The sequence below is a fragment of the Euleptes europaea genome, chromosome 15 (assembly GCF_029931775.1).
Source record: "Euleptes europaea isolate rEulEur1 chromosome 15, rEulEur1.hap1, whole genome shotgun sequence".
Lineage (NCBI taxonomy): Eukaryota > Metazoa > Chordata > Lepidosauria > Squamata > Sphaerodactylidae > Euleptes > Euleptes europaea.
The window spans coordinates 57,721,814-57,747,992 of record NC_079326.1 but is presented as its reverse complement, the minus strand read 5'-3'; the positions used below and the strand labels follow the sequence as shown (position 1 = coordinate 57,747,992).

The 26,179-nt window shown below is 43.8% G+C and overlaps 1 protein-coding gene across 4 annotated transcripts in view; it reads left to right on the top strand.

Moving 5' to 3' along the window:
* SF3B1 (splicing factor 3b subunit 1) overlaps positions 1-25,791 on the top strand; it is a 32,759-nt gene extending 6,968 nt beyond the window's left edge. Inside the window, exons 3-25 of one of the 4 annotated variants that reach the window (XM_056861519.1) lie at positions 605-706; positions 1,078-1,192; positions 3,047-3,126; positions 4,652-4,819; positions 6,302-6,536; positions 7,247-7,459; positions 8,768-8,889; positions 9,129-9,326; positions 9,422-9,523; positions 10,453-10,632; positions 11,315-11,401; positions 12,559-12,829; positions 13,791-13,936; positions 14,040-14,186; positions 15,211-15,336; positions 15,921-16,142; positions 16,315-16,497; positions 16,742-16,853; positions 17,466-17,586; positions 18,267-18,398; positions 18,930-19,202; positions 24,322-24,538; positions 25,628-25,791. In XM_056861519.1, the coding sequence (XP_056717497.1) occupies positions 605-706; positions 1,078-1,192; positions 3,047-3,126; positions 4,652-4,819; positions 6,302-6,536; positions 7,247-7,459; positions 8,768-8,889; positions 9,129-9,326; positions 9,422-9,523; positions 10,453-10,632; positions 11,315-11,401; positions 12,559-12,829; positions 13,791-13,936; positions 14,040-14,186; positions 15,211-15,336; positions 15,921-16,142; positions 16,315-16,497; positions 16,742-16,853; positions 17,466-17,586; positions 18,267-18,398; positions 18,930-19,202; positions 24,322-24,538; positions 25,628-25,786 (3,711 nt within the window). In that variant the 3' untranslated portion in view covers positions 25,787-25,791. Of the gene's footprint in view, positions 1-604; positions 707-1,077; positions 1,193-2,471; positions 2,940-3,046; positions 3,127-4,651; positions 4,820-6,301; positions 6,537-7,246; positions 7,460-8,767; positions 8,890-9,128; positions 9,327-9,421; positions 9,524-10,452; positions 10,633-11,314; positions 11,402-12,558; positions 12,830-13,790; positions 13,937-14,039; positions 14,187-15,210; positions 15,337-15,920; positions 16,143-16,314; positions 16,498-16,741; positions 16,854-17,465; positions 17,587-18,266; positions 18,399-18,929; positions 19,203-24,321; positions 24,539-25,627 lie in introns of those variants that run through there. The other 3 variants (XM_056861520.1, XR_008933802.1, XM_056861521.1) reach the window with 3 other exon arrangements.
* Positions 25,792-26,179: the final 388 nt, after the last annotated feature.

Genomic DNA, 26,179 nt, shown 5'->3' with positions numbered 1-26,179 from the left:
CATTTTTATAGCAGAGGTAGTGTTCAGATTGTGCTCTCTACAAAGGCGAGGAGGGCATGCTACACCCATCAAGCAGACTGGTGAATTTGTGTTATGTACAGGCTTGCCAACCTCCAGGTACTAGCTGGAGATCTCCTGGGATTACAACTGATCTCCAGTCGATAGAGATCAGTTTGCCTGGAGAAAATGGCAGCTTTGGAAGGTGGATAATATGGCATTATACCCCATTGAAGTTCCTCCCCTCCCCAGACCACACCATCCTCAGGCTCCACCCCAAAAAAGTCTAGGTATTTCCCAGCCTGGAGCTGGCAATCCTAGTTATGTATGATGCTTGTTTAAATAAATTCAGAATTGCCTCAGGAGTTGTAGAAGGTAATCATAACTTTTAGTAGTCCTTTATGCCTACTCAGATTCTGAATTGCTGTCAGTATGCCCCATTACCCTGTGAAGTTCAGATTGGCTTGTTTAGACTGGTTTGGACAGTATCGTCCCTTTGAAATCTACATACCAGTTGTGGGTCTTAATGGGAAAGCAATTTGATGCTGCAGTTCGAAGGCAAACATTAAGATTCGATAAATGTTCTTATTCCCCCCCCCCCCCTCAGGATGATGATGACTACTCTTCGACAAGCTTGCTTGGCCAGAAGAAGCCTGGGTACCATGCCCCGGTGGCATTGCTTAATGATATACCACAGTCAACGGAACAGGTATATGGCTAGAGTGTTGGGACCCTGTACTATTGGTGAGGGAAAGTCAGGCATGTTTTTGAGCAGTTTAGGCTAAACTGAGCAGCCTAATAGCTCGGACTAGCCTAGTCTCATCAGTGCTTTGAAACGAAGCAGTGTTGACCAGGGTTAGTGCTTGGATGGGAGAACACCAAGGAAGATTGGGGTTGCTATGCAGAGGAAGGCAGTGGCCGAACACCTCTGACTGGTTCTTGCCTAGAAAACCCTACAGGTTGCTGTACGTCAACTGTGACTTAATAGCACACTTGATGTTAAGCTAAATTTTATGGTATGTAGAATATTGTTCAGACTATTGAAGTTGTGTGTAACAAGATAAATGTTTATTTTTCCAGTATGATCCATTTGCTGAACATCGTCCACAGAAGATTGCCGATCGGGAAGATGAGTACAAAAATCGCAGGCGGATGATGATAATTTCGCCGGAACGGCTTGATCCTTTTGCAGACGGTAACTTATTTTCACTTTGTCTCTGGACCATACCAGTTTGTCCCCTTAAATTATCTTTAGCCCTTTGATTTCTGTTGGCATGCTTATAAATTTAGGATTTTTTCTTTAGTTCACATAGTTTATTAAAGAGTTGGTTGAAATCATAGTTTTGCCATTTTGTTCATCTTTTATAATACAAATTTTCTTTCCAGGTGGAAGGACAAGAAAATAATGAGCCATTGCCATAGAAACACAAAGGGTTAAAGGTTTCTCTTTTCTTTTTGCTTTGGGTGATATGTTACTGTACTTCGTACAACTTGTGCATTTAGTGCTCAAGAATCTTCCACTTTACTTGGAAGCATTCGATCCAAAATTAGAAACTTAAAAAAGAATTGCTGCTTTTAACATGCTAACTGGCAGACCAGAGCAGTTGATTCTCAAAATTCTGATTTGAGGAAGTTTAGCTAAGTGAAGCAAAAGCAGCTTTAAGAAACTCTTGATATATTTTTTTAATAGTTCAACTCTTTTCTGATGATTCTGGAAAATGAGTGCAAAGGGTATTAGTGTGCCTGATGGAAACTTTCCTCAGGTGAGTCAGCTCGGCAGGAAACTTTAGAACACCTGTCATTTAAAGCTCTTAATGGGCTGCAGGTTTTTGTAAATGGAGTGTTTCAGCCTGCATGGATTACTAGGGATATGGATTTTACTTGCTTAACTGTCATTGATATAAACATGTATTGTCAGCATTCACAGGCCCGTACTAACTGTCCTTAATTTCTTTCCTACAGCAGTACTGCTATATGCCAGTCCTGTCTGCATTCTTAAGGGTGCAGTTCCAACACATCCTGTGTAGATAATGGTGAAAAAGTATCCCAAAGGAAAGTCCTATCAAAGCTAGTGTCAGAATGACACTGCCAATTGGGCATTTGATCTTCAGCATAGAGAAAAAAATGTATTAAGAATTTTATTTCTTGTCCTCAGTAGTAATGCTATACTACCTGTATAGCCCATCTGCACACTTTAAAAAGTGGTGCTTCCTGGATAAAGCTGGGCTTCTGTAAAATTTAAAATATTTGACGTTAGAATAAATTTCAAGGTACAGCTTAGTATATTTAGTGATGTGGAAAAAAAACACCAAACGTTGGCCTGTGAGTATCCTCGTAATGGTAAATGTAGTTTACTGCTATCAGCTCACAGCTTGTAATTGTACCTTCAGAAGCAGTGGGGGGAGAAATTGGGTGTCCTTTAAGCAAAGCCCTTTAACGTACCACCATATAGCGTAAGGATCTGGGAATGGCTGTCCAGATTCCTCAAGCGTGTAAGCTGGTTTTTTGTGATAAAACGGTTTGAATGGTTTATCTAGGTTTACGGTAGTTCATAGTCAGATGTAGGCTTTTTATCAGCTTGAACAAGGTAATGTGTTGATGATAAAATATCTTTCCAAAGTGTTACTAATGGTAAAGAGATAATTTTCTAGGCTTCTATTCTGCTGCTTGAAGTCAGAACTGCTGATGGAGACAAAGGCACGAAAGTGTACGTATTCCGGATTAGCAACCCAGGAACCCATCACTTCTGAAGACTCTTAATCTGTGCTGTCATTTTATCATTCTTATCTCCTTTAAAATATATATATTATATATATTTGTTTTAAACTGTTGTAGTTATGTTTGTGTTCAAACAGGTTAAATTGATCAGCAAAAGTGAATAAACGTAAGATACACATGTAATCTTTTTAAAAACAATTCAGTCAGAAACAGTAAAATTAATTGATTTTTGGCATTAACATAATATTAGAGCAGGGCATTTTTAAACACTGCCTTTTCAGCAGGCCCTGTGCTTATTATGCTTCTGTCCTGTTGCTGTTCTCTTCTGCAGGAGGGAAGACACCTGACCCTAAAATGAATGCCAGAACATATATGGATGTAATGCGTGAGCAGCATTTAACGAAAGAAGAGGTTCGTGAACTTGTTATCTAAATTTCTTATCAGCAAAATAAAATACAGAACTCAAGAGCCAGGACTTACGCAGTTGGTCAGAAGGGAGCCCGTGAGAGCCAGCGTGGTGTAGTGGTTAGGAGCGTGGTGTAGAATTGGTTTTTATATGCTGACTTTCTCTACCACTTAAGGGAGACTCAAACTGGCTTATAATCACTTTCCCTTCCCCTCCCCATAACAGACACTTTGTGAGGTTGGTGGGACTGAGAGAGCTCTAACAGCTGTGACTTGCCCAAGGTCACCCGGCTGGTTTTGTGTGTAGAAATAGGGAAGTAGGGAAACAAATCCAGTTCACCAGATTAGCCTCCGCTCATGTGGAGGAGTGGCAAATCAAACCGGTCTTCCAGACCAGACTCTACTGCTCCTAACCACTACACCACTCTGGCTTAAGAGTGGTTAAGAGTGGTGGACTCTAATCTGGAGAACCGGTTTGATTCCCCACTTGTCCACATGAGCAGCGGACTCTAATCTGATGGATTTTGTTGGTTTCCCCACTATGTGAAGCCTTCTGGGTAACTTGGCTAGTCACAGTTCCCTCCAAACTCTCTCAGCACCACCTACCTCACAAGTTGTCTTTTGTGGCGAGAGGAAGGGAAGACGATTGTAAGACGCTTTGATTCTCCTTAAAAGGTAGAGAAAACCGGGGTATAAAAACCAGCTCTTCTCTCTTAGAATTAACTGCAGCAATTATCTTTTCCCAATGTTGTTGAATCTCAAAATATCCCCACCATAGAGATGAAACAAATCAGAATTTGTGTAAAAACATAAGAGCCATACTGGATCAGAGCAGTGGTCCATCTAGTATAGTATCTTGCTTCATACGGTGACACACACTGTTGCCTTGTAGGGCCAGTAAACAGGACATAGAGGCTAAGGAAAGGGGTGGGGAGACCAGCATAGATAGAAAACCGTAGCTGTCCTCAACTGCAGGCCTGGTAGAAAAACTTTTGTAGGCCCTACAGAATTGTTTAAGATTCTGCAGGGCCCTGGTCTCATTTGAAAGGGAGTTCCGGCGCGGCCAAGGGCAAAAAAGCCCTGGCTGAGGACAGCCGGGCACTCTTTGGGCCAGGGACCACCAGGAGATCAGCATTAGCTGAATGTAAAGCTCTCTGAATCTGGAATAAAAGAGAGTACCATCTTAATTCCATCTTTTTATCAAGATGCTACCACCAGATAATCATCATTATTGAACAAAATAACACGGGTCTCTGGCCTAATCCTTTGGTTCCTTTAGGTACGCTAGGCAACAAGTTAATGTCTAGCATGATCAGCTTCGTTAATTCACCTCAGAATTTTAACCGCAAAACTCCCAGCCACGCAACGTGAAAGGGGAGTGCAGTTAGGTGTTCGCCTGTTGAACATGTTCCTGATGACCCAAATAAGGCAGCTAACCTGCACTGCTATCAAAGGGGTGGGATTGTTTTGAAACAGAGAGTGTCAGAGGACTTGAATGCCTCAGTCCATCGATTGTTTTCTCTTGTCACAGAGGGAGATTAGGCAGCAGCTCGCGGAAAAGGCTAAGGCGGGCGAACTTAAAGTCGTCAATGGTGCCGCATCCCAGCCCCCGTCCAAACGTAAGAGGCGTTGGGATCAGACCGCCGACCAGACTCCAGGTGCCACACCGAAGAAACTCTCGAGCTGGGATCAGGCTGAGGTAAGGGGGTGGTAGCCGGGAACGCTGGCCTTGGCCCCTTGTCACCTGCTGTTTCTTTCCCACAAGAGTTTCTGCCGCTGCTTGTCTTTCAACCACAAATAATTGTTAAATTTCCCCTGCGGTGTAGCTTTCCTTTATCTGACATTCTAACTCTGCCCTAGGGATGCCTCTGCTTCAAGTAAACGCTTTTGTCTGTGTATCTCAGAGTCCTCCTTGGTACAGTGAGGGAAAAAAGTATTTGATCCCCTGCTGAATTTGCCCGTTTGCCCTCTGACAAAGAAATGACCAGTCCATAATTTTAATGGTAGGTTTATTTTAGCTGTGAGAGACAGAATAACAACAGGAAAAACCCCAGAAACCCAGAAGACACAAGTCAGAGATTGATTTGCATTACAATGAGTGAAATAAGTATTTGATCCCTTTGCAAAAGGTGACTTAGTACTTGGTGGCAAAACCCTTGTTGGCAGTTACAGAGGTCAGACGTTTCTTGTAGGTGGCCACCAGGTTTGCACGCATCTCAGGAGGTATTTTGTCCCACTCCTCTTTGCAGATCCTCTCCAAGTCAGTAAGATTTCGAGGCTGATGTGTAGCTACTCGAACCTTCAACTCCCTCCACAGATTGTCGATGGGATTAAGGTCTGGAGACTGGCTAGGCCACTCCAGGACCTTAATGTGCTTCTTCTTGAGCCACTCCTTTGTTGCCTTGGGTGTGTGTTTTGGGTCATTGTCATGCTCGAATACCCATCCTCGACCCATTTTCAAAGCCCTGGCTGAGGGAAGGAGGTGCTCACCCAAGATTTGACGATACATAATCCCGTCCATCGTCCCTTCGATACGGTGAAGGTGTCCTGTCCCCTTAGCAGAAAAACACCCCCAAAGCATAATATAATAATAATAATAATAATTCAGCAAAAGAAAGAAAGAACCGGACATAGCCATTTATCTCATAGAAGGAAATAGTTGTGTGTGCTTGTAGAGTAGCAATTGTGGCAGCCTGTAGTGGGAGCTCTGGGCAGAGATCTGACTTCACAACAACATATTTGAAAGCAGGCCTGTTTGCTTCTTTAAAATGGGTTTTACGATCAAACAGCAAGAAAGGTTTGGCATCCTCTTTGCTCCTTTCTGTCCAGCACATACCTTCGAATCTGCACAGAGCAGTGTATGACGTTTTCCTGACTCGAATATAATCTGTTCCTTCCCAATCCTGGCATGTCTCACTGAGCTGACACTTCTGCCGTGTTACGAAACTTACCTAAATGTCACCCTCTTCAGCACACATCAAAACTCCGGTGTTAAGGCAGGGAAATTTACCAGTGTCTGATGATAGTGGAGAGTTTCCAGTCAGCGGGGTCTGCTTCACTATTTCCATTTTTCCCTGGGGGTGGGGGCATAAGTTATTTAGGGTTAGGCTCAACGATGGATCATGTGTTTTACTACAATGTGTTTCACAATGGCATTGGATTTTTTTGTTTCTGTGTTCAGACCCCCGGACATACCCCATCACTGCGATGGGACGAAACACCTGGCCGTGCGAAGGGGAGTGAGACGCCCGGGGCAACCCCTGGGTCTAAGATCTGGGATCCAACTCCAAGTCATACTCCAGCAGGAGCTGCGACCCCTGGGCGCGACACCCCTGGCCATGCAACCCCAGGCCACGGTGGTGCAACGTCTAGTGCGCGGAAGAATCGCTGGGATGAGACTCCGAAAACAGAGAGAGGTATTTATCAAAAATGTTCTGATAGTTTATGGGCATCTGGGACCTAGTTTACTTCTGCAAGACTTTTTCTGCTTCTGAGTATCATCTGTCCTGATGTTCCACTTTAAAAAAAATGGGTAAAGGACCCTGAGGTTTCTGTCTCATGACCCTGGTGTTCTGGAAGTTTAGCAGCTAATACAATGTACAAGCCTTGTCTGCTGAGGGGGTTGGGGAATGGAATATCTTTGATCAAAAGCATCTCAAAAGGGAGCCATCATGGTGTAGTGGTTAAGAACGGTGGTTTGGAGTGGTGTACTCTGATCTGGAGAACTGGGTTTGATTTCCCGCTCCTCCACATGAGTGGTGGAGTCTAATCTGGTGAACCAGATTTGTTTCCCAACTCCTCCTACACATGAAGCCATCTGGGTGACCTTGGGCTAGTCACACTCTCAGCCTCACCTACCTCACAAGGTGTCTGTTGTGGGGAAGGGAAGGCGATTGTAAGCCGCTTTGATTCTTCCTTAAGTGGTAGAGAAAGTTGGCATATAAAAACCAACTCTTCTTGCATCAATCATAGTGTTTATGATTACGTCAGAACTTTTTATTTGAAGTGGGAGGCACGAGCTGTGTAAAGTGTTCTGTCATCTTCGTGACTTTTCCCTTTTCGGCTTGTGTTTTCTCTTTATTATGCACTAAATTAGGAACGAAAACAACTGCATTTTGTTTTCCAGATACTCCTGGCCACGGGAGTGGTTGGGCTGAAACGCCTCGTACCGATCGGGGCGGCGATTCCATCGGTGAAACACCAACCCCCGGAGCGAGTAAAAGAAAATCGCGTTGGGATGAAACGCCCGCAAGCCAGATGGGCGGGAGCACTCCCGTGTTGACCCCTGGCAAGACGCCCATTGGTACACCAGCTATGAACATGGCCACGCCCACACCAGGTACGATTGATTGTTAAACTGCCGAATCCTCGTCATGTTTACATGAAGCAAAAAGGTTCTCCACTTCTAAGCGTGCGTGTTAAGGCGGTGCTTCCCAGCCTTTGTTTGCACCTTTGGGATTTTGAGAGGGGTTGGTGAGCGCCACCCCGAAATGGCTGCCACAGGAGGCGGAGCCAGATGGAATACCTCCCTCCTCACACCTCTTACAACAAAGCTTAGGGCTGCTTAGCTTGGAAAGAAGGCGGTTAAGGGGAGACATGATAGAGGTCTATAAAATTATGCGTGGTATGGAGTGGACAGGAAGAAGCTTTTCTCCCTCAGAATACTAGAACGCTGGGTCATCTGCTGAAGCTGGAGGGTAAGAGATTCAAAACAGAGAAAAGGAAGGATTTCTTCACACAATGAATAGTTAAATTGTGGAACTCCCTGTCCCAGGTTGTGGTGATGCTGCCAACTTGGAAGGCTTTAAGAGGGTAGTGCACATGCATGTTCATGGAGGAGAGGGGTATTCATGGCTACTAGTCAAAATGGATACTAGTTATGATGCATACCTATTCTCTCCAGGACCAGAGGAGCATGCCTATTATATTAGGTGCTTTGGAGCACAGGCAGGACAATGCTGCTGCAATCGTCTTGTCTGTGGGCTTCCTGGAGGCACCTGGTTGGCCACTGTGTGAACAGACTTCTGGACTTGATGGGCCTTGGTCTGATCCAGCAGGGCCTTTCTTATGTAAGAAGGGAAAGCCTGAAAAAGGGATGAAATTGTGCACCGATTAAGGAAAGCCCGGGTGTTTACTAGTCGTCTTCATCCTCTGTTGAACCCTTTCATTGGAAACTCTGTCATTTGAATGAGGGCAGCCAGTAACAAACCCTACCTTACAGTGGCCCTACCCACCTTCTGAAACGCTCATCAGACGCCAAGAGTTGCCCTGGTAGGCACCATGGAGCCCATGGGCAACATGTTGGGGAAGCCTGTGTTAAGTATTGCAGCCTGTATCTGTTTTTTTTTAATTCATGTTTTTTTTTCCTTTTGAAATAATGTTCATGGTGGACATCACTATATGCCCGTCTTTCTTAATACTGCTTAGCAGCAAGAAATTTAAAAGAGGATTTTCTGCCCACCCTGCATATTATTGAACAGACCGATATTCTAAAAGAAATCCAAAACTGTCTGCCCGTTTAATTACTCAAAATTTGATACGAAGATCACACTGTTACAAATTTTTGTCTGAATGCAGTTTTTATATTTGACTTGGAGGTTTTCTCATGTGTAGAAGGCAACATCCTCTTCTCTTGATCCCAACGCAGGTCACATAATGAGCATGACTCCTGAACAGCTCCAAGCATGGCGATGGGAGAGAGAAATAGATGAGAGAAATAGGCCCCTATCTGATGAAGAGCTGGACGCAATGTTTCCTGAAGGATATCGAGTAAGTAATAAGTCCATGCTGTCACGTGAAGCACTAAAAACCCTGTGTGTTTATTCTGTGCCTTAGATGTATAGCTGCCCTAGTACCTTAATTCTTTTTAGATAAATAACAGTTCACACTTTATTTCTGGCGAGCCACATCCCTGAGAAATGTCTTGTAGACTCTTCTTCATGGCAGTCACTTGTTAGTTGAAATGTTTTGGTCTCTCCTAACTTGTTTTAACCCTTCTTTTCTGTCAGGTTCTCCCTCCTCCGGCTGGTTACGTCCCTATTCGTACTCCGGCTCGTAAACTTACTGCCACGCCCACACCCCTGGGGGGAATGACTGGCTTCCACATGCAGACTGAAGACAGAACCATGAAGAGTGTCAACGACCAGCCCTCTGGAAATCTACCTTTCCTAAAGCCAGACGACATACAGTACTTCGACAAACTGCTGGTGAGATTTCTGGCTTGGCAGCGTTGTCCTCTTGTGTCTGGGGGTGGGGGTTGATGCGGCCATGCTGTAACCAGTGTGTTCGTAATCAATTGCAGGTCGACGTCGACGAATCAACGCTGAGTCCAGAAGAACAGAAAGAAAGAAAAATCATGAAACTGCTTTTGAAGATTAAGAATGGCACCCCACCAATGAGGAAGGTATGGTAGACCCCTTTGGTGTATCTGGATTTTCTTTCCTCCAATACTTTTACCTTGTTTTGACATTTCCTTGTATTTATTTATTTAAAACATTTATCAGCCGCCTTTCTACCTTACCGAACTGGCACCTTATAGTGTAAACCAAGCGAAAAATACATTAAATAAGCCACAATTTAAAATTACAATTCAAGACAACCAGTAAATAGAAAAACTAGATAACTCAAACACCATCGTAAATAAAATCATCTTCTGTGAAAGATCCTTTGCTTCTTTTTATTTTATGTATAAGTTCATTTCATAGCCAATTATTTCTTAGTACAACTTGTAAAACATAATGGCTCTGTAAAGATGCTGTTATTTTTATTTCAAGCCATGATGGTTGTTGTTAATAGCCTTCTTATTCTCTCTAGGATCAGAGGAGCATGACCATAATATTAGGTGCTTTGGAGCACAGGCAGGATGCTGCTGCTGCAGTCGCCTTGTTTGTGGGCTTCCTAGAGGCACCTGGTTGGCCACTGTGTGAACAGACTGCTGGACTTGATGGGCCTTGGTCTGATCCAGCAGGGCTTTTCTTATGGAGGATGGGGCTATCAATGGCTACTAGCCAAAATGGATACTAGTCATGATGCATACTGATTCTCTCCAGGATCAGAGGAGCAGGCCTTAGGTGCTGTGGAACACAAGCAGGGTAATGCAGCTGCAGTCGTCTTGTTTGTGGGCTTCCTAGAGGCACCTGGTTGGCCACTGTGTGAACAGACTGCTGGATGATGGACCTTGGTCTGATCCAGCAGGGCCTTCCTTATGTTCCTGCCTCATTAAATGTTGTGGGCGTTTTTTCTTCATGCAGAGGATACTTGAACCTGCTGTACCTCGAATAGATGGGACAGGCTAATTTTAATTCTACCCCACGTATCGTTCTGTTTCCATAGGCTGCTTTGCGACAGATTACAGATAAAGCTCGTGAATTTGGAGCGGGACCCCTCTTCAATCAGATTTTACCTCTGCTGATGTCACCAACACTTGAAGATCAGGAGCGCCATTTGCTTGTCAAAGTTATTGATCGGATCCTGTACAAATTGGATGACTTGGTCCGGCCGTACGTGCATAAGGTTTGTTTCACTGCTGCTGGGGGCTTTTAAGAGGCAGAGAACACATTTTACTCACTGTTTTTGTAGGAGAAGGCCATGCTAGGCTCATCTTTAGTTCATATTAACATATGCTTGTGTTGCCATAGATTCATAGATAATGACTATTCATAGCTGTATTCTGTGCACAGTTGGGAATACAGAACAGCCCATTAAAAATCTTCGACTATTCAGACTTTTCTTGTGTGTGTCGCACAAAAATGTATATGTTCCTCTGGAATTTCAAGTAAGTTCCCTAGTTAACATTTGCTGACGTTTGTAGGAACCATTTCTACTGGCAAAAAGTTACTTGCACTTGCTTCTTTATGTATATGTTAATGAAAGATTGTATATATTTTCTTATAACCTCTTTGTTAGTGTATGTTTTATTCTGCTGGTTGATAACCAAAATACATTATTGATTGACTTGCAAAAAGCGTCTTCCTTGGTTTCCTGTGTTGGATATCCGAGGGAAAAGGTAGCTAAAAGTTATGATCGGGATGGATTCAGAGGGAAGAAGGAAGATTTTTTTTCCCTGTGAAACTAACAAGTGTGGTACCCTTCATTTAAATCAGTTCATTCTTTCTCGGGTATAGGACTGTCTAAGTTTAACACTAGTTTAAAGGCTGTGTTTGTGTAATCTTTACCCTTCTGATGTCTCTTCTAGATTCTTGTGGTCATTGAACCTTTGCTGATTGATGAAGACTACTATGCCAGAGTGGAAGGCAGAGAAATTATCTCCAACTTGGCTAAGGTAACCAGCAGTACTTTTCCCTAATAAGTTGTGTTAATAAGCACGCCGCCAGGCATATGCCTGAGGACAGCGATGGTTTCCGCCCGGCTGGCCTTCCCTCCTCCTCCTCACCTCTGTTTGTGCTTTCCGTTATGATTTTATTAATGGTGTTAACAGTTGTATTGTTGCCACTATATCTGACGGCGCCAATTTTGTTTTATTTGATTATTGTCGATAATTTTATTGAACTGCTAAGGTTTTAATTGTTCAAATGTTGTAAGCCGCTCCGAGCCCAACCTAGTCAGGAAAAGCGGCCTAGAAATCCAGAGTAGTAGTAGTAGTAGTTGTAGTGGAATAGGTTCAAAACAGCACCCAGGGCAAGCCATAGGTTGTGTTGTGTGCCATTTTAAGGTTGTGTTTGCTGCTAGAGTGGGCTTTTTTGACTTTGATACTAATCTCAGGATATTAAATGTCTTTTAAAAAAAAAAGAATTAATAGCAGTATTCTAGCAATAGAGAGCCACAGTAGTCTCCTGGGAACACGCAACATAGTAAAATATTGTCGAAGGCTTTCACGGTCAGAGTTCGTTGGTTCTTGTAGGTTATCCGGGCTGTGTAACCGTGGTCTTGGTATTTTCTTTCCTGACGTTTCGCCAGCAGCTGTGGCAGGCATCTTCAGAGGAGTAACACTGAAGGACAGTGTCTCTCAGTGTCAAGTATAGGAAGAGTAATATATAGTCAGAAAGGGGTTGGGTTTGAGCTGAATCATTGTCCTGCAAAAAGTAACAAAGGTAATGTGCTAATCATTGTCCTGTAAGTATCCAGATAATGTGCTAATGAGGGTGTGGTATGTTAATATGGAACCATTGTATCCTGAAGTTATCTGTTAATGTGTGAAATCCAAAGCTAATCTGCATGCAACATAGCTTTTTAAAAAACACCATCAGTGGAGCTTTGCTCCAGAACAGGACATGTGTGTGCATACTGGCTGCAGCCCCTTGAGCTCCTTTTGAGCTGCATTTTTCAGGACTTGGGATCCTTAAGAACGGGCTGGGGGGTGTCTGCTGATGGGTGGGAGGAAATAGTAAAAATTATCCCTCCGCACTATCAATGGAAGGCTTTCCTAGAGCCACCCATCAGTCTGCAGTGTCTGACCAGCCACTCCTTTTTGTCTCGCAGGCAGCCGGTCTGGCGACGATGATCTCCACCATGCGGCCCGATATCGACAACATGGATGAGTACGTGCGTAACACAACGGCTCGAGCCTTCGCCGTCGTGGCCTCCGCTTTGGGCATTCCTTCTCTGCTGCCTTTCTTGAAAGCGGTGTGTAAGAGCAAGAAGTCCTGGCAAGCCAGGCACACTGGCATCAAGATAGTCCAGCAAATCGCCATTCTGATGGGCTGTGCCATTTTGCCTCATCTCAGGAGTCTGGTGGAAATCATTGAGCACGGTAGGTGTCTTCTGCTCCCTTTTAGAAACTGTGTGTGTGTTGCAGCAGAGAATGTGTACCAACTTGAAATACACGTTCCCGAAAGCGGCCCATGTGCCAAATAGGCTATGGCTGTCAGTAATGAGTGTGCTTCTTGGAGAATTAGTCTCTCAGTGCTGAATTTGGATGTGACCTAGTTTGTATCCAGTTGCCTCTGAACAGAACATTGCAATATGGATGGCAGAACAGAACGCCCCTTCTGTGCAGGAGGAGGAAGCCATGGGGTAGGCAGGGTCACATTGAGTTGTTGTATTAGCAGCTGAAAACTTAACCAAAGTATGGGGGGGGGGGCATACAGTGCAGAGCATTCAGAAGTGGTGTGCTTCTTGACTTGACCATACTTTGGGGGGCTGACTCCAGAAATATTTAAACGTGCATATTTAAGCATGCACCAAAAATAACTGTTGGAGAAGAAGGGGCCATGGCTCAGGGGAAGAGGAGAAGAGTTGTTTTTTTTTGTATGCCAACTTTCTCTACCTTTTTAAGAAGTATCAAACCAGCTTACAATCTCCCCACAACAGACACCTTGTGAGGTAGGTGGGGGTGAGAGAGTATGACTAGCCCAAGGTCACCAAGTTGGCTTCATGTGGAAGAGTGGAGAATTAACCCTAGTTCTCCAGATTAGTCTTCCACTCTTAACCACTCTACCACACTGGCTCTCAATCTCCAGTTAAAAGGACCAGGCAGTAGGTGATCTGAAAGGCCTCCTTCTCAGACCCTGGAGAGCCGCTGCCAGTCTTAGACAATACTGACTTTGATGGACCAAAGGTCTGATTCAGTATAAGGCAATTTCCTGTGTGTTTCCTGTGTGAAAGGCACCATGCTGATTTCAGTAAACTGCATGCTTTTGTAGTTCTATTACATCGGCCGATGCTCCGCTTGGGCTCTGAAAGGTAGAATGAACACCGTATTTATTTTGCAGGCTTGGTGGACGAGCAGCAGAAAGTGCGCACCATCAGCGCTTTGGCTATTGCGGCTTTAGCTGAGGCGGCCACTCCGTACGGCATAGAATCTTTTGACTCTGTCCTGAAGCCCCTGTGGAAGGGTATCCGTCAACACAGGGGAAAGGTGAGCCTGCGTGTTCTCAGCTTTTCCTTCATTGTTTATTTAGTTTGGGGGAAGGGGATGTTTTGATATTCTTCAGGTTCATTGCAAACTTACGTCTCGATAGGGTCTGGCTGCATTTTTGAAAGCCATCGGCTACCTGATTCCGCTGATGGATGCCGAGTACGCCAATTACTACACCAGAGAAGTCATGTTGATCCTTATCAGAGAGTTCCAGTCTCCGGATGAAGAAATGAAAAAGATTGTGTTGAAGGTGAGAACATCATAATATTCTGTGGGTGGGGGGGGTTTAGTGTTGTTAATTGAGGATTTGAAATGTTATATGCCCTGCCCTGGATAGCCCCAGGCTAGCCTGATCTTGTCAGATCTCAGAAGCTAAGAAGGGTCAGCCCTGGCTAGTACTTGGTTGGGAGACCACGGAGGAAGTACAGGGTTGCTACGCAGAGGCAGGCAGTGGCACACCACCTCTGAGCCTCTCTTCCCTTGAAAACTGTACAGGGTTGCCGTAAGTTGGCTGCAAAAACAAATGCACACAAGGAAGGGATTTCCACGTCTGGGAGGAGAGATTGTAACTGTACCGCTGTAGTAACTGACAAAAATGCAAATACGCTTCATGGTGCCCCAAAACCCCCAACTTGTATTTTCATGTAGTGTTTTATCTTGAGTGATTGAAACACTTCATTCTTTACGCGAATCCTAAAAGGTAGGACCGTATTATCCCAGAGTGAAGAAGAGGGGCTGGTATTGAGGCACGCAGGCTTGCCTGAGCAAAGCTTTGAATTGAGGGCTTCCCAACTCCGGCTCTAGACTTGTTTTATCTACTTCCACTTGTGCTGAACTGCCAAAAGAAATTTTTCTGAGGTGGCTTAATATAACAAGATGTAACGTGACACTCGGCAAACAAAGCAGGTTTAACAGAAGGATCAGCTCATGTTCATATCCTGAGATCCGCACTCTGCTCGAGAGACGGGCTTGTGTCTGACCACCTTGCTCAATCAGGACTGAAGCCTTCGTCCAGCCTAAGGAGCCTTCCTCCGATGGGAAAATTTGCTTTAGAGTTGGAAGGGACCAAGCTCAAACCCTTCCAGAAATTTTGTTAGTCTTAAAGGTGCTCCTGGACTCTTGCTCTTTTCTATATTCTACTTAGAACTGGACAGTTTTTAAAAATGCATCCAGCTCCCTTTCCAAAGTAGGTACGCCTCACAATTTGTAGCGTAACTCTTTTTTCTTTTGGAGAAATGGGAAATTCATACTGGCTTGCTATCTTTTCCTCCCAGGTGGTAAAGCAGTGCTGTGGCACAGACGGTGTCGAAGCAAACTACATTAAAACAGAGATTCTTCCTCCATTTTTCAAGCACTTCTGGCAGCACAGAATGGCACTGGACAGAAGAAATTACAGACAAGTACGGTTGGCTTTTAGTTTATAGGCGACTTTGAGCTTTGTGGGTATTGGGGACTAGATGGAAGTGTTTGGGTATCAAGCATGACTCATTTGGTAGCTCTAGATCTGGTTTCAGAAGAAAACAGGGCTGGATTGCTGGGACGTTTATGCAACCTCTCAAGTTGCTGTGAGATGTTTGTAGTTCATTAGCCATCCCAGTTATTTGTGTGCAAGAATAAGATTTATGCATGAGGCCTGACTCTTAGGAGTAGAGCTGCCAAAAGCACTCCTGAATGCAGCGTCCTAGGTCAAGCTGTTTGGCATTTCAGTTTCATATTTTGATGGCAGAAATATATTTTAGTTTATCCAAATAGTTACATGAATAAGGAAGAAATGTTCATTCTAACATTTCCAAATATTATTATGCTACATGCCAGGAACCTCTGCTACTCCCCCAGTCACTTCTTTTACTTCCAGTAAATAGATTTTTTGGGAGGGGGACAGAATGGTGAGGGGCGGTGTTCTTTTTTTCATTTTGGGACTAGGTGTCTGGAGTGGTCACTGCTAGTTTGCTCAAAACTGTTTCTGTGTGTGTCTACGTTTCAGTTGGTTGACACAACCGTAGAGCTGGCCAACAAAGTTGGGGCCGCAGAAATAATTTCCAGGATTGTGGATGACCTGAAAGACGAGGCTGAGCAGTACCGGAAAATGGTGATGGAGACCATTGAGAAGATCATGGGGAATCTGGGTGCCGCTGACATTGACCATAAGCTGGAAGAGCAGCTGATTGATGGCATTTTGTACGCCTTCCAAGAGCAGACCACAGAGGTACGAATCTGTTCCAGGCTAAGCTTAGATGGATGGATACCTAGTGGAGGAGTGAAGTGCTGATAATTCTCAGGGCTCTTGCCTCTCTGGTCATTAGAAGTGAAGTAAAATGTTGGCGATACAGCCACATTAAAACAGTGTGTTTTAACCCCCCCTTTTTTTTGGTGAACAGGACTCTGTGATGTTGAATGGCTTTGGCACCGTGGTTAATGCTCTCGGCAAGCGAGTCAAGCCATACCTGCCCCAGATCTGTGGTACGGTTTTGTGGCGTCTGAACAACAAATCAGCCAAAGTCAGACAGCAGGCTGCCGACCTGATATCTCGTACCGCGGTCGTAATGAAAACGTGTCAAGAGGTATGCATAAAAACCAACTCTTCTTCTTGTAACACCTGTTGTCTGATATCCTTTAACTGGAGGTATCTTTCTGTCCTTGCTTAAACTTGGGGTTAGATCCTGCAATTCTTGACGGCTTGTTCCTTCAGCCAGCAAGAGGCTCTTCCGTCCGCGTGGGCTCTTAGTGCAGGAGGAACGCTCTTTGTTTCATTGAGAGGCAAATGGGGTTATGAGCTGACTCTTTTTTTTTTTCTCTTTCCCCTAGGAAAAATTGATGGGGCATTTGGGTGTAGTGTTGTATGAATACCTGGGTGAAGAATATCCTGAAGTGTTGGGCAGTATCCTAGGAGCACTTAAAGCCATTGTGAACGTCATTGGTAAGTGGCACCAAAGCTCTGCAACTCTCCATGGGGAGATTCATCTGTCCCCTTCTCTTGCCATCTTTCATTCCCTCAGTGGTTTCATTCCCTCAATGTTCCGTCCTTCCTACCCAATGATTTAATCGTTGTTTTTATGTTGTTATATTTTAGCACTGTTTTTAATAATGTGTGTGGGGTTGGGGGATTAGTGTGGAGAGAGCCAGTGTGGTGTAGTGGTTAAGAGCGGCGGACTCTAATCCGGAGAACCAGGTTCAATTCCCCACTCCTCCACATGAAGCCAGCTGGGTGACCTTGGGCCAGTCCCAGTTCTCTCTGAACTCTCTCAGCCTCGCCTAACTCATAAGGTGTCTGTTGTGGGGAGAGGAAGGGAATGTGATTATAAGCCACTTTGAGACTCTTTAAGGTAGATAAAAACAGGGTATGAAAAGCCAACTCTCTTGCTTTAGTGGTTAAAAGTGTAGCTTTATTATGTACGTTTTAATTTGTTAGCTGCCTTGGTGGCCCGGGGGGAGTAATAAATTTTGCTAAATAAATGCACATCTTTAAGAAATGAATTCTGTCTTGCAAAAGAGAACTGGAGACTTAACAGTTTTGCTCGGTGTTGAACAGGAATGCACAAGATGACGCCTCCGATCAAAGACTTGCTACCAAGGCTCACGCCTATCTTGAAGAACAGACACGAGAAAGTGCAGGAGAATTGTATCGACCTGGTCGGCCGTATTGCAGACAGGTAGGGTGACTTGCTCTTCTTAGATCAAAACCATATATTGTTAGATCCTCACAAATAATGCGTTTTTCAGATTTTTTTAAAGAAAACGGTGCATAGTTAATAAAAGGCCAGTTTAAATGTATGGGTTCGATCCTGTCAAATAGTGCTTTGGCGGGGAGGTTACTAGTTGTCTTCCCGTGGCAGCCCCCCCAGTTCCCACAATGCTGTTCCAGGTATTTACCCAGAAACAGCATTTTGAGGAACATCTGGGAGGTGCAAAAACTGCTCTGTGCTATCGCCCATGATAAGGGTTGAAGTCGTAGTGCGTTTACATGTGCCAGTATCCTCTACTTTTTGCCCTTGTCACTGTGGCACAGAGTGGTAAGCTGCAGTACTGCAGTCAAAAGCTCTGCTCACGACCTGAGTTAGATCCTGACGGAAGTCAGTTTCAGGCAACCGACTCAAGGTTTACTCGGCCTTCCGTCCTTTCGAGGTCGATAAAATGAGCTTGTTGGAGGTAAAATGTAGATGACTGGGGAAGGCAATGTCGGGATGTGACGTCACCCCGTGAGTCAGGACTACCTTTATCACCGTGAATGTAGTCCTGTAACCAGCGTTCATAATACATTGTAAGTCTAGATGTTTACATAACAATATATCCTAACTTTTCTAAAGCAGAAGTACTTTCTCTTTTTATTTAGGGGAGCGGAATATGTCTCTGCCCGGGAGTGGATGAGGATCTGCTTTGAACTGCTCGAGTTGCTAAAAGCACATAAGAAAGCTATCCGGCGAGCAACTGTAAATACATTTGGTTATATCGCAAAAGCTATTGGGTAAGCATCTGCGTTTTTTTTAAGTGATGAAAGAAAATACTTCTGTAAAGGATAGATGATTTGAGCTGTTAAATCCAGCTTGAAAGCTTTATTAAAATACTCCAGTTTTCTACTTACAAATTTGTTATTGGGAGTTTCATTTGCCAGTTCAGTACAGCCCCGTGAGATTCATACTTCAGCTTTCTGAGATTTTTTTCCCATATGAGACCGTCTGCTTACTTAGTTGTTCTTTCGGGTACTTTGGGGTGAAGTCCAGCTCTTGCAGATATTAAAATGATAGGATTGTTCATGATGACTGCGGCAGGATATCTAATCGGAGGTTCTACTGTATGGATGTTAGAATCCTTAACAGGCGTGATTTGAGCCAGAAGAGGATTTGAGTTTCACTTGTGCGGACTTAGGGCAGAATCAGTGAATGGTGACCCGGAATGGCAACAGTTTGGGAATGTTCAGAATGTAGCAGTCGCCACTGTAGCGGATTCCTGTTGGTGGTGTCATTGCTGAAAGTTTTATGCTTTTATCGTATTCTAGACCCCACGATGTGCTGGCCACCCTGCTGAATAATTTGAAAGTACAAGAGAGGCAGAACCGCGTGTGTACGACGGTTGCCATCGCCATTGTAGCTGAGACCTGCTCCCCCTTCACAGTCCTGCCCGCCCTTATGAACGAGTATCGAGTCCCAGAGCTGAATGTCCAGAATGGTGTTCTAAAGTCTCTTTCCTTCCTCTTCGAATATATTGGGGAAATGGGGAAGGACTACATCTATGCCGTAACCCCGTTGCTTGAAGATGCTTTAATGGACAGGTCAGTCACTTTTTAATCTTTTATGAACTGTGGTCCCTTCTGAGTTTCTTTGGGGATGGCGCGCTCTCTCTCTTGCCCAGAATCCTTAGGAAGAGAGAACAATTTGAAGGTGGGAAGACCTCAAAGGAATCCTGATATTCTATCTATACATCTGGGAAACAAACATCTCTTTTCAGTAGTAGAATTTAAATACTTTCTGTTAAGGATTAGAAATATGCAGCAGGCCCAGATAGTTATTTTTTTTTTATATATATATAAATTTTATTAGGTTTTATACTAGAAGTTTTCCATTACATTGAACAACATCTATAACAATATCAAATTTCAATTCTAACTTAAAGTTGTTATAGTTCCATATCATATAATAAAAAAAGAAAAAAGAAAAATGGAAAAGTTTTTTGACTTCCCCTTCACCTCTATCTGCCTCTTAATAAAAAGTTCATCCCGTCGTAGGTAATCTAATCTTAATAAACTATCAATACCATATATAGAAAAAAAAACCATAGTCTGTTAGTAAATATACTTATACTTAATCATTATAAAAAAGATCAGAAATAATCCTCTGGATCAGATTAGAAAGTATTCTTCCATTCTTCCCATTTTTAACTCATATTCACAATAATGCATCCACGCCCCCCATTCCCCCAAAAACCGAACGTCATTTTCTTCATTTAGAATAGCTGTGAGTTTTGCCATTTCTGCCACTTCAAACATTTTAACAATCCAGTCTTTTTTCCCAGGAGTTTCTAGCCCTTTCCATTTCGCTGCATAAAGCAGTCTCGCAGCTGTTGTGGCATAAATCAAAAAAGTTCTTTGTATTGCTAAGTCGTCTGGAATCATACTCAGTAGCATCATTTCTGGTGTTTTGGGTATATTCTTTTGTAGTATTAATCTCAATTCATTATAGATCATGTCCCAGTTATTTTTGAACTGCTTTTGTAACAGTGGCTTTACTGGTGAGCTGAGGACAAAAGATTGTTTTCTTTTGTATGAATCTGTTTTAATCTTCATTTTCTGTGGCCTCTTAGAGAAGTTGGCCAAAGGTACTAATCTTTTAGTTAGCTGCAATGGGGTGAAGCGGTGTTTGCAGGATCAGATTTTCCTGCCCCCCCTTCTTCTGTGACAGGGTGCCCTGAAATCGTATCCTGGGGGTCAGGCACTTGAAAACAGCAGAAGAAGGGAGGGCTGATGTGGGAGGGAGGAATCCGCAGGGAAAGAGAGCTCATAAGAACATAAGAAAGGCCCTGCTGGATCAGACCAAGGCCCATCAAGTCCAGCAGTCTGTTCACACAGTGGCCAACCAGGTGCCTCTAGGAAGCCACTAACAAGACGACTGCAGCATCACCATCCTGCCTGTGTTCCACCGCACCCCAAATAATAGGCATGCTCCTCTGATACTAGAGAAAATAGGTATGCAGCATGACTAGTATCCATTCTAACAGCCATGAATACCCCTCTCCTCCATGAATATGTCCACTCCCCTCTTAAAGCCCTCCAAGCTGGCAGCCATCACCACATCCTGGGGCAGGGAGTTCCACAATTTAACTATGCATTGTGAAAAAATACTTCCTTTTATCTGTTTTGAATCTCTCACCCTCCAGCTTTAGCAGATGACCCCGTGTTCTAGTATTATGGGAGAGGGAGGAAAACTTCTCCCTGTCCACTCTCTCCAAACCATGCATAATTTTATAGACCTCTATCATGTCTCCCCTCAGCCGCCTTCTTTCAGAGCTAAACAGCCCTAAGCGTCTTAACCGCTCCCCATAGGACAGTTGCTCTAGTCCCCTAATCATTTTGGTTGCTCTTTTCTGCACCTTCTCAAGCTCTGTAATATCCTTTTTTAGGTGTGGTGACCAGAACTGTACTCAGTATTCCAAGTGTGGTCTCACCATAGATTTGTACAAGGGCAGTATGATATCAGCAGTTGTATTCTCTATTCCTCGTCCAATTATGGCCAGCATGGAATTTGCCTTTTTTACAGCAGCCGCACACTGGGTTGACATCTTCATTGAGCTACCCACTACCACCCCAAGATCCCTTTCTTGGTCTGTCGCTGCCAGCACAGATCCCATCAGTGTATATGTGAAGTTGGGATTTTTTGTCCCAATATGCATCACTTTACACTTACATTGAATCTCATTTGCCATTTTAATGCCCATCCTTCCAGTATGCAGAGATCCTTCTGGAGCTCTTCACAGTCCGATTTTGTTTTAACCACCCTAAATAATTTGGTGTCATCTGCAAACTTGGCTACTTTACTGTTTAACCCCAACTCCAGGTCATTGATGAACAGGTTGAAAAGCGCCAGTCCCAACACAGATCCCTGAGGCACCCCACTGCTCACATCCCACCATTGTGAGAACTGACCATTGATTCCTACTCTCTGCTTCCTATTTTTCAGCCAGCTCTCAATCCGTAAGAGGGCTTGTCCTCTTATCCCGTGACTATGAAGTTTGCTTAGCAGTCTTTGGTGGGGGACTTTGTCAAAAGCTTGTTGGAAATCCAAATACACAATATTCCACAGGCTCATTCCTGTCCACATGCTTATTGACGCTTTAAAAAAACTAATAGGTTAGTGAGACAGGACCTACCCTTACAGAAGCCATGTTGGGTTTTGCCCAGCAGATCTTGCCCTTCTATATGCTTGACAATTTTATCTTTAATAATGCTTTCCACTAATTTACCCGGAACAGACGTTAAGCTAACTGGCCTGTAATTTCCTGGGTCCCCCCTGGAACCTTTTTTATGAATGGGTGTTACATTGGCCATTCTCCAGTCCTCTGGTACAGAGGCTGATTGAAGGGACATATTACATATCTTTGTTAGAAGTTCAGCAATTTCCCATTTGAGTTCTTGAAGAACTCTAGGATGAATACCATCTGGTCCCTGTGACTTGTTAGTTTGCAGTTTGTCTAGACCAGTGGTTCCCAACCTTTTTTTGACCAGGGACCACTAGGACTTTTTTGTTCGGTGCAGGGACCCCAAGGTTCAAAATAAAAATTCCGAGAATTTGAAAATAAAAACTTTAATCATAACTGTTAGTTAAACATTAAACTTAGAATAATATTTGAATATATTTTTTATAATAGACCTTTTAATTGTAAATCAATGTGATTTTTGAGCTTGCATCCTTTTTACAAGCTGGGCAATTCTGGGGCTAATACTGTTGCTCAGAGCTACACAAATATCATCACTTGCTTCCAATCGATTTATTGTCGTGTTCTTAATTATAAGCAAAGCAGAAAACCCTTTTTCGCATAAATAAGTTGTGGAGAAGAGCATAAGATATCGCAAGGCGAATCCCCGAACTGTAGGATATGAAATTGCTTTTTTACACCAGAACTCTTCAAGAGAAACTGATTCATACGCATCCTTACAGTGCCTATCATTTTGGAATTAAATGAGCGCTCTTCCTGGATTTCTTCTGCAACCTCTTCAACAGCAATACCAAAAGGATTGCAAATCAGCTTTTGGGTATCTTTTGATTCTTTCTGGTTATATTCCGGGAAGTAACAGTGGAATTCATCGACCAGCATTTGCAGATGACTTCTGATGTTGTCTTGTATATTTGCGGTGATCATGTCATCTTTACTATCATCGACCAGTGCTTTTAATGTCACAAACGCAGAATAATTGTTTTCGCCTACCCATAATTGAAGTTTGCAAATAAAAGCATGCAGTTTATCTTCAAACATAAAAATTTTTCCCACACCTGCTAAATTTGTTTCCAGAACCTTGCAACTGTAAGTTTAGTTTATTCAAATGTGAGAAAATATCCACAAGATAAGCCAAATGCATCTGACTTTTCGAATCAGAAAACAGTTCTAGTAAATCTTTAATTTTCTTCTCGGCTAGAAACAGCTCAACCTCTTAGGCAATATGCTGGGAAGGTTATTTGAACTTTCGATAGCCAATGAACTTTGGTGTGGAAAAGAAGAGTCTCATGATCGGAATCCATTTCGGTGCAGATTTTTAAAAAGGCGTGTATTTAAGGCGCTACTTTTAATAACATTGACCACTTTTATGGCCATTTCCATGGTATTAACAAGGCTTTTAGGAAGACTCTTGGAAGCTAACGCCTGACGATGTATGATACAATGAGTTGTTATTGCTGAAGGATTCTTCTGTTTTATTAATGTTGCTAGACCGGAGCGTGATCCTAACATGGCTGGAGCGCCATCCGTACAGAAGCCAGTGAGCTTTTCCCACATAATGCTATGTTTCTCAAAATACTCTGCTATTATATTCATGACGTCGATAACTTTTGACGTCGTTTCCAGTTTCCGCGAAATCAATAATTCCTCTTTAATAGTGTTGTCTAAAAAGCGGACAAATACGAGCAACTGACTGCAATTAGAAACGTCTGTCGATTCATCACACTGCAAAGCGAAACATGGCGAATTTTTTATTTTCGAAACAAGTTGCTCCTCGATGTCATTTGACATAATTTCAATTCAAGCTTTTATCATGTTGCTCGTTAGAGGTATTTCTTGTATTTTCTTTTTGGCTTCCATCCCTCTTCGACAGCTATCATCAAACAAGGTTTGACGAGTGTTTCTCCTATTGTGTGTGGTTGTGTGAGGCTCACTTGCACTCTCCCCCGGCCTCCCCGCCCCCGCATGTTCCTTACTTGTTGCACGCTGCTCCTGCGAGTCACCACCGCTGCATACACTAGCCAAGGGTCTTCCGTCAGCAGCAAAACATGGTTAACAGGGAACTGGAGATTTTTCTTTTTTTACTGAGATAGAAGCACATTTCAGATGTGCACAGGTGCTTGGATATGCAGAAATTTTTAAGTGCTCTCCTTTTTCCCAGCAGCTCTTTTGCCCCCTCCCCCAAGTTTAGGGAGCTTCTGGGAGAGTACTCCAAGGGGGCTCACAGGCCTGCCATCCAAAGTGTACTCCCCCCCCCAAATGCAAGCACACAATCACTGTGTGAACAGACAGCTGGACTTGATGGACCTTGGCCTGATCCAGCAGGGCCATTCTTACGCTTAAATGAGAGGGAGGGGCAGCAGTACCGATTTATCAGGGACCGAATCAGACTAACCCCCAGGAGATGCGTGTCCTTGGAACCGGGGCAAGCGACTAAATGTACCCGCCTCATTTCTCCTTTCCAGAGACCTTGTCCACAGGCAGACGGCCAGCGCAGTGGTGCAGCACATGTCTCTTGGGGTGTATGGCTTCGGCTGTGAAGACTCACTGAACCACCTGTTAAATTACGTGTGGCCAAACGTGTTTGAGACGTCGCCTCATGTCATTCAAGCAGTCATGGGGGCTTTGGAGGGCCTGAGGGTCGCGATTGGGCCTTGCCGAATGTTGCAGTATTGTTTACAGGTAGGTTTTCCTGTAAGCTCGTGGGAGGGAGGGGGGAAGTAATTTATAAGATCGAGAGCAGTAATTTAACCAAAAGGCTGCCTCTTAGTTTACAGAACTCCATTTGCAAGTCATTTCATGTTTGGGGGGGGGGGGAAATTGCATCATAAGAGTTGGTGCCTATTTAGGGCTGGTGGATAAATCCTTCCCCTGTTAGTTTTTGTCACTGAATGTCTGCCATGAACAGAAAATCCCAAGCTTGCTGCAGTGTGACCTGCCCTGAGCCTAGCTTGGCCGGGAATTGAGGGCGGGCTATAAATATGATAAATAAATAAATTACGAATTAGAACAGTGATTTTGGCACTTCAGTTACATTTTTGTAAGCATGTGCACAGTGAGAAAGCAGAGAAGCTCTCTTAGATAGTAAGAGAACATGTGGGATGGAGTGTTAACTGTAGAAAGACTCTAGAAAAGGGGTGTCAAACATAAGGCCTGTGGGCCGGATCCAGCCCCTTGAGAACTCTTACCGGCCTGCGAGCCAGCCGCCGCCACCCCAGTCCCGATCTGGGCTGGCGGGGCATGGCCCAGCCCGACCAAGTGACATGTCATATCCGGCCCTCATAACAAAGGAGTTTGACACTCCTGATCTAGAAAGCGTCCATCCAATGACAGCCCTCTTTATTTAGGTCATAACACATTCATAGTAACCTGCCCAATAGCAGATTTTATGGAGTCTCGATAGTGGTGTAATTAAATACTTTATTTGTTTTTGAGCCCAGCTGAGATGGCGACACCCTGCAATCTGGAATCCCCTGATTTCGGAGGGCTTGCACATATGCAGTGGGGCTTCGGCCCCTCCCCCAAACTGGCCCTTCTCCCCCCTATTGCGCTGCTTGTAAAAGCTGTTTTTGAAGCTCCTTTTTTTTAGTGACTCTCATGGTGAGCCTTAGAAAGGCCAGTAGCCAAAAGCTCCAGAAGACACAGATGTAGCTGTTGTGCACATTCCAACCTCAGCTAGGGTTGATATGATGGACCGCTGTTTCTTTTAAACAGTTTAAAATATTCTGTGGGGCGTGTGGGCGTTTAATTTTCCTCTTCTGTTTTTTCTAGGGTTTGTTTCACCCTGCCAGGAAAGTCAGAGATGTGTATTGGAAGATCTACAACTCCATCTATATCGGCTCACAGGACGCTCTGATAGCGCATTACCCGCGCATCTACAATGACGATAAGAACACCTACATTCGCTATGAACTTGACTATGTCTTGTAACTTTATTTCTCGGGGGGGGGGGTTTTGTGTTTAAGTGCACAGCTGTTCCACACTTGGTTCAGACCTGGTGATGTAAAATTTTTAAGACACTGCAGATCGCCATAGAACGGATCAGAGGCAGAGCTTAGAAATCCTGTAGCATGATTTTTAAATAACACGTCCTTGTTTACTTTGATGTTAAAAGCCCGTAGTGACCAAGAACACAGTGATTATACAGAGTACTGGGAGGTTTTTTGTTTTGGATTCATCTTGATGAGGATTTAGATTCCATTCCTTGTGTTTAAAGGGGCTGTTTATTTGAGGAATAAACATTTGTGTATAAAATATCAATGGTTATGTGTTTGTGAGCATTTTTGGACAGGGAGACATCTCAACAAGTCTTGGATAGATGGT